This window comes from Rhinatrema bivittatum, chromosome 5 (genome assembly GCF_901001135.1).
Source record: "Rhinatrema bivittatum chromosome 5, aRhiBiv1.1, whole genome shotgun sequence".
NCBI lineage: Eukaryota > Metazoa > Chordata > Amphibia > Gymnophiona > Rhinatrematidae > Rhinatrema > Rhinatrema bivittatum.
In genome coordinates, this window is record NC_042619.1 from 321,927,815 (window position 1) to 321,946,752 (window position 18,938).

The 18,938-nt window shown below is 45.1% G+C and overlaps 1 protein-coding gene across 1 annotated transcript in view; it reads left to right on the forward strand.

Moving 5' to 3' along the window:
* Positions 1-18,938, forward strand: part of ANOS1 (anosmin 1) — a 464,829-nt gene that overhangs the window by 322,577 nt on the left and 123,314 nt on the right. Inside the window, exons 7-8 of the mRNA XM_029604378.1 lie at positions 4,648-4,853; positions 6,532-6,682. Of these exons, the coding sequence (XP_029460238.1) occupies positions 4,648-4,853; positions 6,532-6,682 (357 nt within the window). The remainder of the gene's footprint in view (positions 1-4,647; positions 4,854-6,531; positions 6,683-18,938) is intronic.

Consider the following 18,938-nt stretch of genomic DNA (forward strand, 5'->3'; position numbering starts at 1 on the left):
TTCCCTCAGCAAAGCAGACACCCACTCACATCCAGCAGACTGCCTGTTGATCACTTCAACAACACCCAGATTATCACACCAGAAAAGCACTTGTCAGTCCCTCAGTCCCTTACCCCAAATTGCTAGGGTCACAACCAAAGGGAATAATTCAAAAAAATGTAATGTTCTTCATTATTCCACTCTGAAACTACATGCAAGATCTCTTCCTGATCCTCCTCCTCAAGCCCCTAGGCAGCCCTTCCCACAGTTCCATTAGTGCAACTAAAGCTGGGTAACCCATATCCTGACAAGAATCCATATCCCCCTCCCCTGTGCCTTTCTCCAGCTGGAGAGTCAGATGAAACTGAGCTGCAGCTGGAAGAAGATGAGTCAGAATGATGATGTTTCCTGCTTGTGCCGAGCACCAGTATTCTGTTCAGTGCACTCCAGCTCACCTGTCTGCGAAGATCTAGGGCCTGGGCCATTTCCGCCTCCATCAACCAGCTCCTCTCCATCAGTATGAGTTGCTGCGTCTTCTCTTGAAATGTCATGCTTCCTCCAAGCTTCCTGCTGGGGTGTTCCGAGTTGATCGTCCTTTCTCACAGCACCTGGAATATAGGTAACATTCTGTGCCACCCTAAAGCGATCTGAGCGCATACTCCTGCAAGAAGTTATGCCCCTCAGTGAGGCACCATGAGTTCTACGTTGGCCTGATACGTTGCTGCAAACTTGTTTGCATCTCCCTGACTTCCCCAAGCCGAGACCCCATCCATTCGAAACAGTGATCCTCCAACTCCCATACCCGGTCCACCATCCCATGCCATATTCACCCTACCTCCTGATTCCAGATTCGCCCAAGCTCCCCTTCGGAATCCACCAGAACCAGAACCCAGCTGCGCCCCACTCACCACCATAAAAATCCCCAGGTGCATTGCTAGCTAGCCCACTGAACGTCCCAAGGCCAATCCATCTAGTTTATCTCAGCTGGGATGCCACCTCTTCCCATCTTGCTGTTCCTCCATTCCCACAGGAATGCTCTAAAAGGGGGCTGCTGCCACAGAGATCCTTTCCACACTGCATCCCTCTTTCCTACCAAAGCTGGACTTTCTCATTTACCTTGAGCTTCCACTGGAGCGGGTCTTTCTTGGGAAGCAGGCTCAGGAAGTACCTTGGGGGCTGCCTCTGATGAAGAAGAGATGTAGCTTCCTTTGGGAGCCCCCTCAGCAGGCTCGCCATGCCGGCCCCATGGCGGACATTGGGAAGCAGCCAATTCGGGCCTGCTACCACCTGTAAGTGCAAGGGCATTGCTGGGAAGGCCTCTTTCTTCATGCACATACTCTCAGCATCAGAAGGAGCAGGGTCAGGGCCCAGTGCAGTACTTTCACCGATGTTGACCCTCGCCCATACCACTGGAGAGAGGGGTTGCTGCACAGTTTCCCAGCCTCCCTGTTGCCACAGCCAGATGCTGGATCCATGCTAGCCACAGCACTGTAGGCCATCCTTTACCCGTGGAGCCTTTGTTGCTGCACCTTCCATTCTGCCTACCAGCCTCCCCACTGCAGCTCCTCACCTTGTCTAGGCTTATGCCACAGCCCCAAGATACTGCCAGCAGACACCACCAACAAAGCAGTGCAGAGCGCTCCTCTGCACTACTTACAACCTGGGCCCAGCCAAGTCTCTAGTGATTGATCCCCATAGAAGCGGACCAACCGGGGCCCAACTGTCTCTTTTAAAAACGTTAACTCCCATGAGGACCAATCAGTGAGGGGCTGGAAGGATGGGGAGGGGGCAAGGAGGAACCGCCACTATAGGGCAAGCTCTTTTACTTCACTGGCCAGCCCTCTACTCCTTCATCCTTGCCTGCCTGCAACCCGTGCTAATCCCCACCCAGCTTACTACAAGGGGAAAGAAGGGAAAAGGTGTGGAAACAGTGCTGAGCTCTCACCATATTATGGCAGCCAGGCAAGAATTTGCATGCCTGACCTTAAGCTTATTGGAATTTATAATAGAATTAATGAATTGATTCATTAACCATCAGACAACCAATTTTTCTACTGATATGATGGCCAAGGCATTTTTAAAAATAAAACATAAATTAATTTATATTTAAGATGTAAATATTAATTTCTGAGACAACGGTAACGTGCATTTTAAAGAGCACAAATTTAAAAGAATGAGCATTATTTAAAAAGAAAAAAAAAAGACTTTTTTCCCATTCTGTGTCTATGGACAAGAACTTTATTGAACAAGGTCCTATCTCTGGAGTATATGTATCTCTTGAAATTATCATTCCAGAATTATTTACTTAAAGGAGTTAGAGAGGCTGGCTCAGAAGTAAAAACATGACTGGTAGGACTGAATTGAAATAGCAAGTTGGTTTTCAGTGCAGCTGGTTAACTGGGTGAAATAGAGGCAATCATTTGTGAAATGCAAGCTGGATTGCCAGAGTCTAATTGCTAATACTGTTTTTGTTTCGTATGGAACCAAAATGGCTTTCAGGTGGAAGACAAGTGAAAGCACAGGAACTACTTATTATAACTTCACTGACATTGCAACAATACCTTACTCTTAGTTTCACATCTGCAAATCTTTAAATAGGAAATGCAGTTCTTATCAATTGTGATAATGTTAGATTACATCCTCCAACAGACAGAATTTCTTCAGTGAGACTATTCATCATTTAGATTATCTGATGAACTTAGTGTTCCTGGAAAGTTCATTTAACAGCTCATTTACTGCTGTAAAAACATTTAGGTGCATCTTAAAATAAAGGCATGCCTGCACATCGCTTTTACAGGTTTTCAGCCTTTGCTATTTCATTTAGTGGAAAGGATTGCTTGACCTACCAATTCTATACAAAATAAATCTCTTTTATCTAACGCTTCCTCACTGCTGGATAGTGCAGGATACCCATTGTGTGTCAATTTCAAATAATGAATTCTCGTCTTCTACTCTAGTAGACACGACTATATTTTGGGGGTCCTAATTAGTTGTATTCCATTTAGGGAATTGTTTCTGTTTCAGTTACTATGTATGATTATAGAAACTATTTGAAATTAGAAATAATATTTTCATATGTTTTGAATGTAAATTAACTGATAAAGAATAAGACTGATCCGAATACGTTGTATGAGGTTTTAAGGCCGCATAGGGCCCTACTTGTGTACTGTAGACTAAAAAGAATCCAGTTTTCTCCAGGACCAATCCTGCTATAAGAGAAATACATTTTCAAAAGGGTTTCATGAGTAACAACAGTGTAATACATGAATAAATAGCCAGATAAGTGCCCAAATATTCATTTAGCCAGATAACTTCTTGAGTTATCTGGATAAATGCCTCTGAATATGGACCTTGAAGAATTTAGGAAGACCTTTTTTTTAATGTAGTATCCCAATCCCTGGAGCACTTCCCCTTTCATTGCACATCACAATATATTTTATCCTTCCTGCTTAGACACTCAATTCCTCCTCCAACGTTTGTTTTATTTCCTGGGCTTATCCCACGAATCTGACAGCAAATTGTTTCTCTTGTCTTCCTCAGACTTCTCACGATCTTCTGATCATGGGGGAAGATAAGAGACCCACACATCTAGAGGGTAGAGGAGGGGCCATCATCAGCAGTCATACTGAGGGCAATTTTCAAAAGCCTTAAATGTGTGCGTAAATGGATATTTATCCAGGTAAAAGGGCTTTTTGAAAAGTGCCCACCTTTCCCGCTGCTTGTTCCACCATGTTTAGACTTTCACCCACAAAGAGTGGATACATTCCTAGAGTCCAAGACAGCATGGGGAATGCGACATCAGGCATTTTCAAAACTACGCATGCTGCTTGGAAGGGTACTTTTTCACTAGGCAATTTTCATAGGGAAAATACATACATGCATACTTTCCCTTTGCGAATAAAGTCAAACCATTAAAATACCTGCAGACTTTGCATGTACTCCCCTACTTTTGAAAATTACACCTTTATGGTAGCCCATCATGACCAGCAGTGAAACCACACTCTGGAACCAATTATGCTTTGAAAAGAGTAACCAGATTGCAAATTCCTAAAGTTTTTTGCTTGATACTCCTCCATGTTTTACTAATGTTTCTATGTGGCTTGTTTTCCATTAATGAATAAATATATCAGAAAACTTGATAGTAAGTGCCAGTAACGTTCAAATGCATAATGAATGACTCATTGTCTGTCTTTCTTTTTATTTATTGCAAAAAAATGCTTGAAAAAGTATGGTCAGGGTGAGAGAGCATACACTCTGGCTTCTGGTTAAAATATATGACCGTGATCCTTCTGGAAGTTCACTTCTTTGAAACTGATCAAAAGCCTCCAGGACACCATTCCATAGTCATGTAATACATCCTCATGAAGAGCATTACTGTTCTGTCATCCCATCTGCAAAGCATTTGCTTCATTATATATCTTTCATTGGGCATGACTACACAGCAAGAAGAAAAGTTTCAATTTTACACCTTTTTTTATTAAATTCTGTCGGCATTTTTCCTGTAGGGTATATAAAATAGCATTTCTAAAAGTCCAGGTTCTGAAGCGTAACAAAAATGTTATAATTATAGCATGAACAAGGAATGCAAGACTGGCCCTTGAAAATAGAGTACAATATGGGGAGTATTATTGTTTAGTACTAATCCAGCTCATTGTTTTGCTGCTCCAGATCCTTCTGCTCCACCAGCTCCAACCAATCTCCGAATTACCAACACTACCACAACCAGTGATGGCACTGTTTCTGTACGAATCATTTGGGATCTCCCAGAAGAGCCTGATATTCCAGTGCACCATTACAAAGTATTTTGGAGCTGGTCGGTCAGTAGCAAATCCGTCATATCATCTAAAAAGAAAAGAAGGAAGACTACTAATGGGGTAAGGAGCACATTGGACACAGCACAATTTTCAAAGTCATTTCCGACAGTAAAGAAGTATTAAATTGGGTAAATTGGTTAGTCTGAAAGTTGCCTCACCTTTTCCAGCTAAGGGTGCACGTGAGCTTCCATGGTGTGGCACTTTTATCTGTGCAGAGGGAGAACAACTGTTCCTGGGGGTGGGGAGAAGTCATGTTACTCAAATCTATGTGCGGTGTTATGTTCAAAATTTCTCTCTCTCTCTCTCTCTCTCTCTCACACACTTGCTCACAAACACACACACACACACAAAAACACTGGCTCTCTTTCACACATACACACATTCAAACTGACTGGTTCTCATACACACAGACACATACAGGCTCTCTCTCTCACACGCATGTGCTCTCTCTTTCTCTCTCTCTCTGTCACATACTCACACATGCTCTCTCTCACACGTTCCCTCTCTCTCACTCACATACATGCTCTTAATCACACACTGACACACATGTTTTGAAACACACACACATACATGCTCTCTGTCAAACACATGCTTTTAGTTGCTTTCAATCACACACACATGCTGTTTCATATACATGCTTTCAATTATTTATTTATTTTTTTTTTTAATATACCGACATTCGATCTCAATTGAGATATCACACCGGTTTAGATTCAGGTACTGTAGTATCCCCAGAGGGCTTACAATCTAAGTTTTTGTACCTGAGGCAATGGAGGGTAAAGCGACTTGCCCAAGGTCACAAGGAGCGACAGTGGGACTCGAACCCACAAGGAGCGACAGTGGGACTTGAAATTACACACATACATGCGCTCACACACATGCTCTCAATCACATACACAGTTCTCTCATGCCCTCATACCACACACATGCTTTTTCATTCACTTCCGCCCCCTGAAGCACATGTGTCAACAATCTCCTCCTTCAGCCCCTGTAGCCCGAAAACTAATGGAGAGACCTATAAACTGCTTTGCCTCCTGCTCCTACCTGTGTGTGGCCCTGCTGTTGCTTCTGCTCTTGATTGGAGGAGGGAAGGGCAGCAGCTGCTCCTCCTTCTGATCACATTCAGTCCCACTGCTTTTCCTCCTGGCTCTTGCTCTTGTCAGTGGGCCTGGCTGCTTTTCCTCCATCTGACTGTGCACGGGCCTGCTGCTAGGCCTCCAGCTCCTCACTGCCACACTGGCTGATGCTTCAACATGCTCTTGCTCCTGCTCCTAACAGAGATAGCATCTCTTCCTTTCAGCACGTGGGCCCACTACACCACTTCCTTTTCAAGGCCCCATCACAGGCAGGATGCAGGAGATGCTGTTCCCATTCCATTTCCAGAACAGTGGTGCTCCGGACATCTGCAAACTCTGCTTCCACAGGCCCTGATGATATGAAAAGGAGTTAAGGGTAGGCATTGTAATAGTCAAGTCTAGACAGATTAAAGTGACAGCAGAAGAGCAGGGAGAACTGGATTCTTCTGATATTATGAAGCTAGAAGACAAGGGAGGACCAAATGGCACATAATTGAGCAGAAAGAGAAGGGTCATGAGTAGCACCAAGGTTTTTGTCAGGTGGAAACTGCAGAGGGCTATTGTCCCAGAAAAACGGATTCTCAGATCTGATTTCCTTAAGCATCTTTTTTTTCAAGACTGCCATAATTATTCTTTATTTATAATTCTTATTCTAATTTCAGTCTCAAAACTATGTGGTTCTGGAGGGACTCCAGCCCAACAGCAACTACATGGTGGAACTGCAGGCTGTAACATACTGGGGACAAGTACGTCTTAAGAGCGCCAAAGTGTCTCTCTACTTCAGTTCTACTCAGACACCCTTTAATAGTAACAGTAAGTACTTTTATCACTCTTCCTGTAAAAATATCTTTCATTAAACATTAAGGCCTAACTTTTTCCCATTTGCCAAAAGATCTACTATATATTATAGCTTTTGTAGATTTTATCCGATTGTCTGGAGGCTGCGGAATATGAGATTCTAAATAAATAAAAACTATAAAATGGTATATGCTGTCAAAATTGGGCAAATCCCTCCCACATGTATATTTTGTCATTATTGTTACCTTCCTTCAGTATCATTAAGTTTAGCACATGTGTGTGTGGGATTTCCTCCTTCTGATTTCATACTGCAATGTGGACTAAAAGGCGTATTCACTAAAAGTATGATCACCTGTGCCAGTGTTGACATAGGTTAATGTGAGCTTTAATTGCTGTGGGCTTCAATATTTCCAGTTGGGGGCCAATTTATTAAATAATGTACATGTTACCCACTAAAATATTAATGCAGGTCATTATGCTTTACCAAATATGCCTCTAAGCTTCCACAAATATTTGCTACAGAAAACCTAATTCCATTTTCCAAAATTAAATACATTTCATTTCTTAGAAATACCTAAACTCCTTTCAGGTAGTTAAGTAACTGGACAATCAGGGGCCAGTGTCCACAGGTACTTCATATCCATGGCAAGTTCCCAAGAAAAAGTACACACATGCTTTCTCTGAAATCTAGGGTGTAGTCGAAGGGCACAAAGTATCCACAGAATTTGCTTCAATGTGGGCAATTTAAGAATTACCCCTTATATATGTTTGAGACTTCCACCACACCTTTGTCTTGTGCTTTATTTTCTTTCTCGCTAGATATCCTTTGCAAACTAATTATAACTAGGCCACTTTTGTCTCTTACTTTCCTGGTTTGCTAACTCTTTTCTCTCCCAAGTTTCTTCCCAGCACTCAGAGCTGTTAGGCCTGACTTTATCAACTGCAAGCTTCTCTAAAATGGCTGAGGAGGTCTGACTGAGCACACTCAAACTACAGAGAGATCGAATTACTCTGACAATGCCCAGAAATCAAACCAGAAATGGCCTGATCCAACTTGTGATTCATCAATTATAATTCTGGCAATTCGCTTCTTCTGGATCCAATGTACAGTAGTTACTTTCTATAAAGATGTTCAAATATTTAAAATCTTCATGGCACTAACTAAGGGGTAAACAATTATTACATCATTTACCAATCAATTCCAAGATATAACCAAATGCCAAAGATGAGTAACATAGGGTCTGGATGGTCCACTGGGTTTTCCTAAAGTTATATGACCAGCTCAAGGGCAGGACAACTCTATTGTGATTGAGATTCTCATCTGAAAGTTCCTCAGAGGCCTGTGTGACATTAGATGATGGTGTTAGTCCAATTCCAAATAGACAGGTGCCCATGGGACTAAAACTTCCATCACACAATTTATGTTGTGTTTTGGACATTGAAGAGTGGGCCCTTGGTCGCTGTAAGAGATGACACCTCCCACAGGTGGCCCTGTGGGGACTTGCAGCGATAGGCTAGCTCAAGGCAGAGATGGACACAAAGAATTTGTTTTATTGTACTGCAATGTAGATGGTGATCCGAGGAATGGGTGATGATTCCAGCCAGGAGATAAAGAACCAGATGGCAATATTCCGTCTGTAGGTTGCAGGGTGGAAGAGGCAATTCCACAGTCTCACCAGGTCCCAAGAGGGAGATGGATCTGGTAGTGGTCCACGAAGCTGGGTAGGCCAAGAACCCAAGCTTAGATGGAGTAGCCAATAGATTTGGTAGTGGTCCGCGTTGCGGGGTAGGCCGAGGATCTATGGAGAGAGAGATGAGACAAAGCAAAGACAGAACTGGAGCAGCAGTACTCACTCTGATGCTGGTAGTTGTAGTAGAAGGGAACCCTCGAGGAGCGGAGGTCCTGGACGAATGAGGCCCCCGAGGAGTGGGTACCATAGGTGTCCTGGTAATAGGTAGGCAACCCTGAAGGGAAGGTAGGAGTACGGCAAGGCCCCCAAGGAACGGGTACCTTAGGCATCCTAGTTGGTAGGAGGTGACCCTGGAGGGTAAGGAGGAGTGAGGCCCCTCTGGAGCGGGTATGTAAGTCGTCCTGGAGAAAGAGTACACAGAGCAGGAACGTCTGGTAATATGGAGAGATCAGCATGGAGGATTCCTTGTTAACTCGTAAAAGGAATTGTGAGCGGAGATTAAATACCAGCGCTAGTGACGTCATGCGTTGGGGATGCCTCTGAGGTTCCCGCCATGATGCACGTAAAGGATGGGGCTGCGCACGTGCTCGTGCCCTAGGTGACTCCTGGTGAAAGATGGCGAATGCAATCGCCCATGCCAGACCAGGGACGCCAGAGGGTACAGTGAGGAGAAGCGGAGGCAGCCATCTTTCCAAAATGAACTGAGTCAGGTAGAAAAAAGGTGAGCAATAGAGGGCGCAGCCATTTGTGACTGACGGGCGCAACAATTTACTGCAAAACTAAAATATGGATAAGTAACGCTAAGGGCTTGATCCATTAAGAGGTCAATATTCAGCAAGCTGGCGAGTGGGAAAGTTATCTGGATAAAGTTAAGCTCTGGAATTTGTTCCAGAGGATGTGGTCAGTGCAGTTAGTGTAGCTGGGTTTAAAAAGATTTGGATAAGTTCTTGGAGGAGGTCCATTCACTGCTATTAATCAAGTTGACTTAAGGAATGGCCTCTTCTATTACTGGCATCATTAGCATGGGATCTTGTTAGTTTTAGGGTTTTTGCCAGGTTCTTGTAGCCTGGTTTGGCCTCTGTTGGAAACAGGATGTTGGGTTTGATGGACTCTTGGTCTGATCCAGCATGGCAATTTCTTATGTTCTTATATTCTAATCCTAAGATATTTGTTTCTTGCTTTCTTATTGGTGAGATATGGTTGGTGGATTTGCTTGCTTGATACCATTTCAAATTGGTTTGATTTTACTATAAAGACCCCTATTTCCAAAATATTTCTTATTAAAGACCTCTTGCAAAAATGTGCAAATAGAACCCAAAAGAGATCAATTTTAAGAGATGCCTGATATATTTGTGTCTAGTATAGATATCAATAACAGTACAGAGGAACATCTCAGATGGGAATTCTTTAATATTTCCATTTTGTCCAGTCAATACCAGTTTCAAGTGTTTCAAAGTTTTTCAAGTTTCCTTTGGTGTTTCCCTTGAGCTTTGCATTTTGCCCATAGTTACAAAATGCAAGTCCATTTGTCATACAAGTTATTTGTCTATCATTTGCACCAGGAGTTAGTAGAATCCTATGTATAATTTAATTTGGACAGAGCTGCTAATTGAGTCCATCTATTTTTCTTTCATTTCTAAGAGCAGCCATCCATTTCCCACTGACTTGTTTCCTGGATGGAAGCTACGCTACAGTGAAATTCTTCAGTATTTTAAAATTTCTAAACCATGTCGTATAATAATAATTACAACTAAAACAGCTTGTGTTCTGGATCTGATGCAGACCACATACCACATCCCATTTCTAATATCTTTGGCCACATGGAATCATTTACAACAAACCTCATTTCCGTGATGCGTGGTTTCATCAACTTGTCATATTTAGTCATTCATTTATTTTTCTTATCTTCATGAATTTTACAGTGTTCTGCTACCTTTTCCTTGCAATGACTCATCTTCCATCATTCATTTCTACTACAATATGTGCTTTAGAAAGTAAAATGTGGTCTTGCATGTATTTCTCTCGTTGGTCTTTGCTTTCTTAGAACATAAGAACATAAGAAGTTGCAATGGACCAAGGTCCATAGAGCCCAGCATCCTGTTTCCAACAGTGGCCAATTCAGGCCGCAAGTACCTGGCAGATCTCATAAACTAGTCCCGCTCCTCATATTCATTCCTAAGGATAGCAGTGACTATTTTTAGTCTACCTGGCTAATAATGTGTTAGGGACTTTTCCTCCAGGAACTTGTCCAAACCTCTTTTAAACCCCACTATGCTAGTCACCTTGATCAAATCCTTTGGCAACAGATTCCACAGCTTGACAGTAAGCTGAGTAGAAAAGTACTCTCTATGGTCTGTTTTGAATCTGCTGATGGTTAGTTTCATGGAGTGTCCCCTTGTTTTAGTATTATCTGAAAGGGTAAATAACCCTTTAAAAACTTCCCCTCTCAGCCATCTCTTTTCCAAGCTGAAGAGCCCTTGCTTGGGTAGCCTCTCATATAGGAGAGATGTTCCTTTTTCTTTATCATTTTTGCCACCCTCCTCTGCATCTTTTCTAGTTGTATGTCTTTCTTGAGCTGGGGCAACCAAAACCGCACACAATAAAGGTAAGTTCGCACCATGGCTTGATACAGAGGCAATATGACATTTTCTGTTTTATTCTCTGTATCTTTTCAGATCATTCCTAACATTCTATGTGCTTTTTTGACTGCTGCTGTGAGCTAAGCTGAGGATTTCAATGTATTATCCACAAGGATTCTAAGTTTCTTTTCCTGCGTGGTGAAATACAGACCCCAGCATTGCATACCTGTAGTTGGGATTAATTTTCCCTATGTACACCTCTTTGCATTTTCTACATTAAATTGCATCTGCCATTTAGAAGCCCAGTCTCCTAGTCTCTTAAGGCACTTCTATAGTTCCTCGCAATCTGCTGCCGTTTTAACAACTTTTAATAATTTTGTGTCATCTGCAAATCTGATAACCTCACTTGTCATTTCCTGTTCCAGATCATTTCTGAATATGTTAAACAGCACAGGTCCCAGTACTGATCCTTGTGGTGCTCCACTACTGACTTTTCTCCATTTGACCATTTAGTAGGGATGTGAATCGTTTTTTGACGATTTAAAATATCGTCCGATATATTTTAAATCGTCAAAAATCGTTAGGGCCACGATACAATACCAATTCCCCCGATTTATCGTTAAAAAATCTTAAATCGGGGGAAGGGGGAGGGCAGGAAAACCGGCACACTAAAACCCCCTAAAACCCACCCCCGACCCTTTAAATTAAATCCCCCCCCCTCCCGAACCCCCCCCCCCCAAATGCTTTAAATTACCTGGGGATCCAGCGGTGGTCCAGAACGGTGGCGGTCCGGAACGGCCCCCTCAATTGAATCCTGTTGTCTTCAGCCGGCGCCATTTTGCAAAATGGCCGCCGCAAAATGGCGGCGGCCATAGACAAAAACGATTCGACGCAGGAGGTCGTTCCGGACCCCCGCTGGACTTTTGGCAAGTCTTGTGGGGGTCAGGAGGCCCCCCCAAGCTGGCCAAAAGTTTCTGGGAGTCCAGCGGGGTTCAGGAAGCGATTTCTTGCCGCGAATCGTTTTCCGTACGGAAAATGGCGCCGGCAGGAGATCGACTGCAGGAGGTCGTTCAGCGGCGGTCCGGAACCCCCGCTGAACGACCTCCTGCAGTCGATCTCCTGCCGGCGCCATTTTCCGTACGGAAAACGATTCGCGGCAAGAAATCGCTTCCTGAACCCCGCTGGACTCCCAGAAACTTTTGGCCAGCTTGGGGGGGCCTCCTGACCCCCACAAGACTTGCCAAAAGTCCAGCGGGGGTCCGGAACGACCTCCTGCGTCGAATCGTTTTTGTCTATGGCCGCCGCCATTTTGCGGCGGCCATTTTGCAAAATGGCGCCGGCTGAAGACAACAGGATTCAATTGAGGGGGCTGTTCCGGACTGCCGCCGTTCTGGACCACCGCTGGATCCCCAGGTAATTTAAAGCATTGGGGGGGGGGTTCGGGAGGGTGGGGGATTTAATTTAAAGGGTCGGGGTGGGTTTTAGGGGGTTTTAGTGTGCCGGCTCACGATTTTAACGATTTTCACGATAGTTTACACACCCAAACGGCAACAATACGATTCCCTCCCCCTCCCAGCCGAAATCGATCGTTAAGACGATCGAGGACACGATTCACATCTCTACCATTTAGTCCTACCCTCTGTTTCCAGCCTTTTACCAGTCCACAACAGGACTCTGCCTCCTATCCCATGACTTTGTAATTTCCTGAGGAGTCTCTGATGGGGGAATTTGTTAAATGCCTTCCGAAAATCCAAATGCACCATATCAACTGGCTCACCTTTATCTACATGTTTGTTTACACCTTCCAAAAATTTTGAAAGTTAGGTAAAATAAGAAGACTTCCACTCGCTAAAACCATGTTGACTCTTCTCCATTAAGCCATGTCTGTATATATGGGCAATGATTTTATTTTTAAGAACGGCTTCAAATATTTTGCCAAGCACCAATGTCAGGCTCACCAGTTTATAGCTTTCCTGATCACCCCTGGAGCTCTTTTTAAACATTTGTGTAACACTGGTCACCTTCCAGTCTCCGGGCTATTTTAAATGATAGGATACAGATTACTAGTACAGGTTAGCAATTTTATGTTTTAGTTCTTTTAGGGGTGGATGACATCATGTATGTTCTTGATTTTACTTTGTTCCTTTATGGTAAATTATGTGCTCCCAATTTATCTGTTAACCTTTATTATTAAAATGTTGTCACAATCCTCAGTTATTCTCAGGTCAATACAGTAAAGTGCGGCCGCGGTTACCCTGTTTCTAACCCACCTTTTACTCACAATTTGGCCGCGTTAGCCCAACCCATGATTCACTATCCCCTTTAACCCATTCTTACCGCCTCTTTAAATCAACGCGTAACCCCTTCCGCCCGCGGCATGTATATATGTAAACGATCGGATTAGCTATTCCCCCCCACCCCCATTTAGTAACGCGCGCCCCGACTATCGCCTTTTTAACCTGGAGTTTAGCTGCACGTTTAACCTGCTCATTTACCGCCTACCCCTACCCCTGCGTTAGAGGCAGGGGTAAGGGTAGACGGCAAACTTCCCCCCAAAAGGAAACCTAAAAACCTAAAATCCCCTCCTCCCGAAGCTACTCGACATGTTATCAACTTACTTTTTGTTGCTTTCAGCCCCTTCAACCTTCTCTGCCGTCCTCTGGAGGGGGCAGCCGGCGGCGAAAGCGACTTGCAGCGGCCCCCCCCCCCCCCGCGCAAGTCCCGGTTCTCCTGGGAGCCAGCTCGATTTTTGGCTGACAGCTAACCCCCCCCCCCCCAAAAGACTGCTGAGTTACGGCCTTGGAAGCAAAGCGAAGCGTACTTTCATGGGCTTGAGCGCCCAAATTGACGGGCGCTCAAGCCAATGAAAGCACAGGGACGGGCGGGCGTGACGCACGCCGTGACGTCACGCACGCCCGTCCATGTGCTTTCATTGGCTTGAGCGCCCATCAATTTGGGCGCTCAAGCCAATGAAAGCACATGGAAGGGCGGGTCACACCCACCCGTCCCTGTGCTTTCATTGGCTTGAGCACCCGTCAATTTTGGGGGCTCAAGCCAATGACAGCACATGGAAGGGCGGGCGTGACGTCACGACATCACGCCCGCCCATGCGTGACATCACAGCGTGCGTCACGCCCCGCCCGTCCCTGTGCTTTCATTGGCTTGAGCGCCCGTCAATTTGGCGCTCAAGCCCATGAAAGTAAGCTTCGCTTCGCTTCCAAGGCCGTAACTCAGCAGTCTTTGGGGGGGGGGGGGGGGTTATCTGTCAGCCATGGGTTAAAAGTTGGGATCCACTTCCTGGTGCCTGTCATTTCAAATGTATTAAGCGCCTATACAGTAAAATGGGTTGCGCGGGCCTAACGCTTCACAGACGCTTCTTGGACGCGGCTTGCATTTGCAAGCTATTTAAATACAGTATCAAGCGGTAGGTTTGCGTGCGGCGAACGCGGGTGCGCCCGGCACTACGCAGCTCTTCCTACCGCTCCTTACTGTATCGGCCTGTCTGTAAGAAAAGCATCACTATACATATGTCAAGTTCTTCACCCATATCTTTGGAGTTGTTGGAAGCTACTATGGATATACCATGCTAGATGTATGATAGTCTGATAGTTATGCATTCAGGTAAATCTTTTTCAGATAGCTAGTGTAGAATAGCTTCCTAATTCAATTGGCTGCTGACACAAATTTGAAAATGCTCCCAAAATATGTACTTGCACGTTTTCAAGAGGATGTCTTAGTGCAGTTTGCTTATTGTAACTTAATTCATTTTCTTTTCTTAGCATCTAGTCACATGAATCCAGAACAAGTGAGTAATGCACTCCTACCAGCAGATTGAGACAGAGCAAAATGACGTCACAGTATATAAATCCCTCCAGAGACCTCAGCCTGCCAGTATTCTCCATCTCCAGCAGATGGTGGATGTGCATCTCCCTTCTGGGGATTGCTTTAATTTTAAGAAGGAGACAGGCCCGGCGTGACTGGGTGTGCAAACCATGCAATTGAACAGGGCAGCACACCCAGTAGGGCAGCGGCTGCAAAGGAATGGGGGCTCAGGAAAGGGATCAGCCAAAGGCCATGCATTCACCAGAAGCAACAACAGAAGAAAACAGGGAGCTCATTCTGTGATCCCTCCTCTTGTGCTGGCCGCCCCCCGCCATCTCCCCCCCCGGTACTCAATACGGTGCTACTACTTCCTGTATCATCATGTCATGATGCACAAGATGAGCAAACAGGAAGTGCTAGCACTGCCAGTGTTTACTACCACGGACTGGCCTGCACACATGGAGGAGCAGCAGGAAGGATGCTTACAGCTCTGCTATGTGATGAATCCTCCTCTTTTCCAAAGAATGAGGCATTGGGTGAAAGCAGTGGCAAGAAAGACTCGAGGACCCTGCATGTATATTAGAGATGTGAATCGTGTGCCCGATCGTCTTAACTTTTTACGATTACCTGGTAGTCCAGTGGGGGCGCGGGGACCAATCTCCCGCTCTCGGGACATCGGCGCTATTTTGGCTGCCACTCAAACATGGCGCCGATGGCCCGATAAAAAAAAAAAACCCACCCGACCCTTTAAAAACGACCCCTTAGCTTCCCCCACCCTCCCGAGCCCCCCAAAACATACCTGGTGGTCTAGTGGTGGTCCCGGGAGCGATCTCTCGTTCTCAGGCCGTCGGCTGCCACTCATAAAGATGGCGCCGATGGCCCTTTGCCCTTACCATATGACAGGGTATCCGTGCCATTGGCCGGCTCCTGTCACATGGTAGGAGCACTGGATGGCCGGCGCCATCTTTAAAGATGGTGGCGGCCATCTTTAAAGATGGCGCCGGCCAGCCAGTGCTCCTACCATGTGACAGGGGCCGGCCAATGGCACGGATACCCTGCCATATGGTAAGGGCAAAGGGCCATCGGTGCCATCTTTATGAGTGGCAGCCGACGGCCTGAGAACGAGAGATCGCTCCCGGGACCACCACTAGACCACCAGGTATGTTTTGGGGGGATCGGGAGGGTGGGAGAAGCTAAGGGGTCATTTTTAAAGGGTCGGGTGGGTTTTTTTTTTATCGGGCCATAAGCGCCATTTTTGAGTGGCAGCCAAAATGGCGCCGATGGACCGAGAGCGGGAGATCGGTCCCCGCGCCCCCACTGGACCACCAGGTACTCGTAAAAAGTTTTGGGGGGGTTCGGGAGGGTGGGGGAAGGTAAGGGATTCATTTTATAGGGTCGGGGTGGGTTTAGGGGTTTTTTTGGTGTGCCGGTTTTCCCCGCCCTCCCCCCTCCCCCGATTTACGATTTTTCACGATAAATCGGGGGAATTTCTATTGTATCGCGACTCTTAACGATTTTTGACTATTTAAAATATATCTGACGATTGTTTTAATTCGTCAAAAAACGATTCACATCTCTAATGTATATAGACTGTGTAAATGAAGTCTACCTGAGGGAAGATGGGTGTGTGTATGTGTGTGAGAGTGAATAGGAACCTTCCTGAGGGAGATGGGGAGATGTGTGTGTATGTGGATGAAAGCCTGCCTGGAATGAGTGCTTGTGAATGGGAGCCTGCCTGGGATGGATGGGTGGGTGGGTAGGTTAGTTGGTTAGTTGTGAATGGGAGCGTGCCTGAGGTGGGAGGGTGGTTGGGTGTGAATGGGAGTCTGTCTGGTATGGGTGGATGTAAATGGGAGTCTGCCTGAGGGGGATGGGGGTGTTTTTGTGTGAATGGGAGTTTGCCTTTTGGGTGGGGAGGGATTGAAACTTTTTTGCCACCCCCACTAATCCATGACAAGCTCAAGGTGACTGAAAATCAAAAGTTTTCAGATATGGGAAGCGAAGTATGTTTCCCTTCTTGTTTTAATTATTAAATGATGTGTCTGCTATTTTGAAATATTATTTTGTCGTTTGGAAATTTAAAAAATGTTTTGTTTGTTCATAATTATTGGATGCTATTCTATTTGCCATTTTTTTGCAATATTCTTTTTATTAGTATGGCTTATTATGACTGATTTATATTTCTTGATTTTATTGTTTGATTTATGAGGATTAGTGATGTTTCTGTTTTTCTATTGTTTTATAATATACAGAGTCTAGCTTGTTGGAGTTTCTAGTTCAGTTTCTGTCCACACACTTCTATTTATATTTATGGTCTCTTTATTCTCTATTTGGTCAGGTTCTGTCTGTGTTCTGCATGTGTAAGCGAGGTGAGGTATCTTGCTAGTATGTATAGTTTCTCCGTAGGAATTTAGAGCAGACTGATTTTGTTCTACTTTCTTAAATCGAGGTGTTAGGGCCTGGTGTAATATTTGCCTTTTCATAGATAGGGTTGTTCTGTTTGAGTGCTTGCAGTTTACTGTTTTGGTAGGAGATTATTACTATATTGTTGGCTGTCCAAGGGCCAAACCACACCTATGATGCATTGCAATAGGCTTAGTACTGTGTGAGTTCCAAGTGTCTTTTTTTACACAGTTCTCTAGTTGTCACCACAGCAGTGCATATTTTTCTGTACAACAAAGCTGAGCCAGATACAGGGCCCAGCCAGCATCAGTTTTATGTACCAGTAGGTGGGGAAGGAGCACCTGGGGATCATTCCTGCACAATTTAGATATTTTGGACCTGTGGATGGGGTAAAATAGATTTGGGGGATTGTGTCAATTTTCATAGCTTTGATTGCCAGAGGGAGCAGGGTTTTTTTTCGGCAGCGGAAGGGAGATTGGGACAGAGCGTAAGACTGACAGTTTCTGTTGTGTGCTGAAATGACAGGAGTCAGATGGCACCTTATAGACTAATCAATTTCTTAAAGCACGAGCTTACGAGGATAGGTCACTTCGCCAGCTGCATTGTCTGTTGGTTATTGGGGAAAACAACAAACATTTTGTGTTTAAAAAAATAAAAGAATAAGGAGTGGGGAGAGGGCAGCACAGCAATCTTTTGCACAGGGCAGAAAAAATGCTAGCACTGGCCCTGGAAGGAAAATTCAGGAAAGAAAACTAATTTCCCGCTTTCCTGTGGTGATACCAAATGGTCCCTCCTCCAGTTGAGATATCCTGAGGTGATTTCCATGGTCCCTCAGATGAATGCCTTGGTCAGATAGCTGGGTTTGCCGGCATGGACTTAGCTGCTTGAGCAGCTGAAAGGCTGTCCATGCCAGCAGAAAGCTGAGTGTGGTGGAGATGGCACATGCCCTTCCTCTGTAGCCGGAGACCATCTCTGTGCTCAGCCAAGTAAGGCTGAGCTCCGGTAAGTTTTTAAAAAAAAATCCAAAAAACCCATGACTTAGCGGGAGGTTTTTACTGTGTAGGGTTTCCTCCTCTCTCTGGTCTCTGAGTTTGGCACGCCGTTTCGATGTTCGTCCCACATCGGGGGAAGTCGAGGGACGTGGGCAACCTGTAGGCTAGGCCCTGCTCCGAGGCTTTGCTCTGCACGCCTGTGGTAGGCCGCAACAGCTTTTCGTGTGCTTTCTTAGGCTACTCTCTACAGGCTTGTCGGTCCGGCATGTGCGTCTCGCTGTGCACCCTGTTTTTCGGCGTACAGTAAAGCCTTGAACTCTGTGTCCAAGTTAAGCGCCACCTAGTGGCCACATGCTTACATCAGCACACAAGTAGGATTGAACACAAGTTTTTTGTGCACTTTCTTTATGGCCACCTAGATGAGCGCCTAGGTGTGCACGCATAAGTGTTGGACGCATAACCTTTTGGGTGCCTAGTTAAGCGTATATATGTGTATATATATATATATATAAAAGCTACACACACGCCTCTGCCTGCCACTTAGTGCATGGTTGACCATTATGGCTCCTGTGCCTAAGAAGCCTAAGTGTATCTCTCTTTGTACTGCTTGTCATATTCAGGTATCTCAGCCAAGAGTGCCCGCTGAATTGTTTCAGTGCTGTTTGGAGGATCAGGGTGAATTGTCTTTCTCTGATTTGGCTAAGCCTGGTTCTTCTCTGCCAGATGTGGGTAAAGATGTCTCAGGTGGGGTACCTGAATTTGGAACTCCCCTAACTGGTTCCTC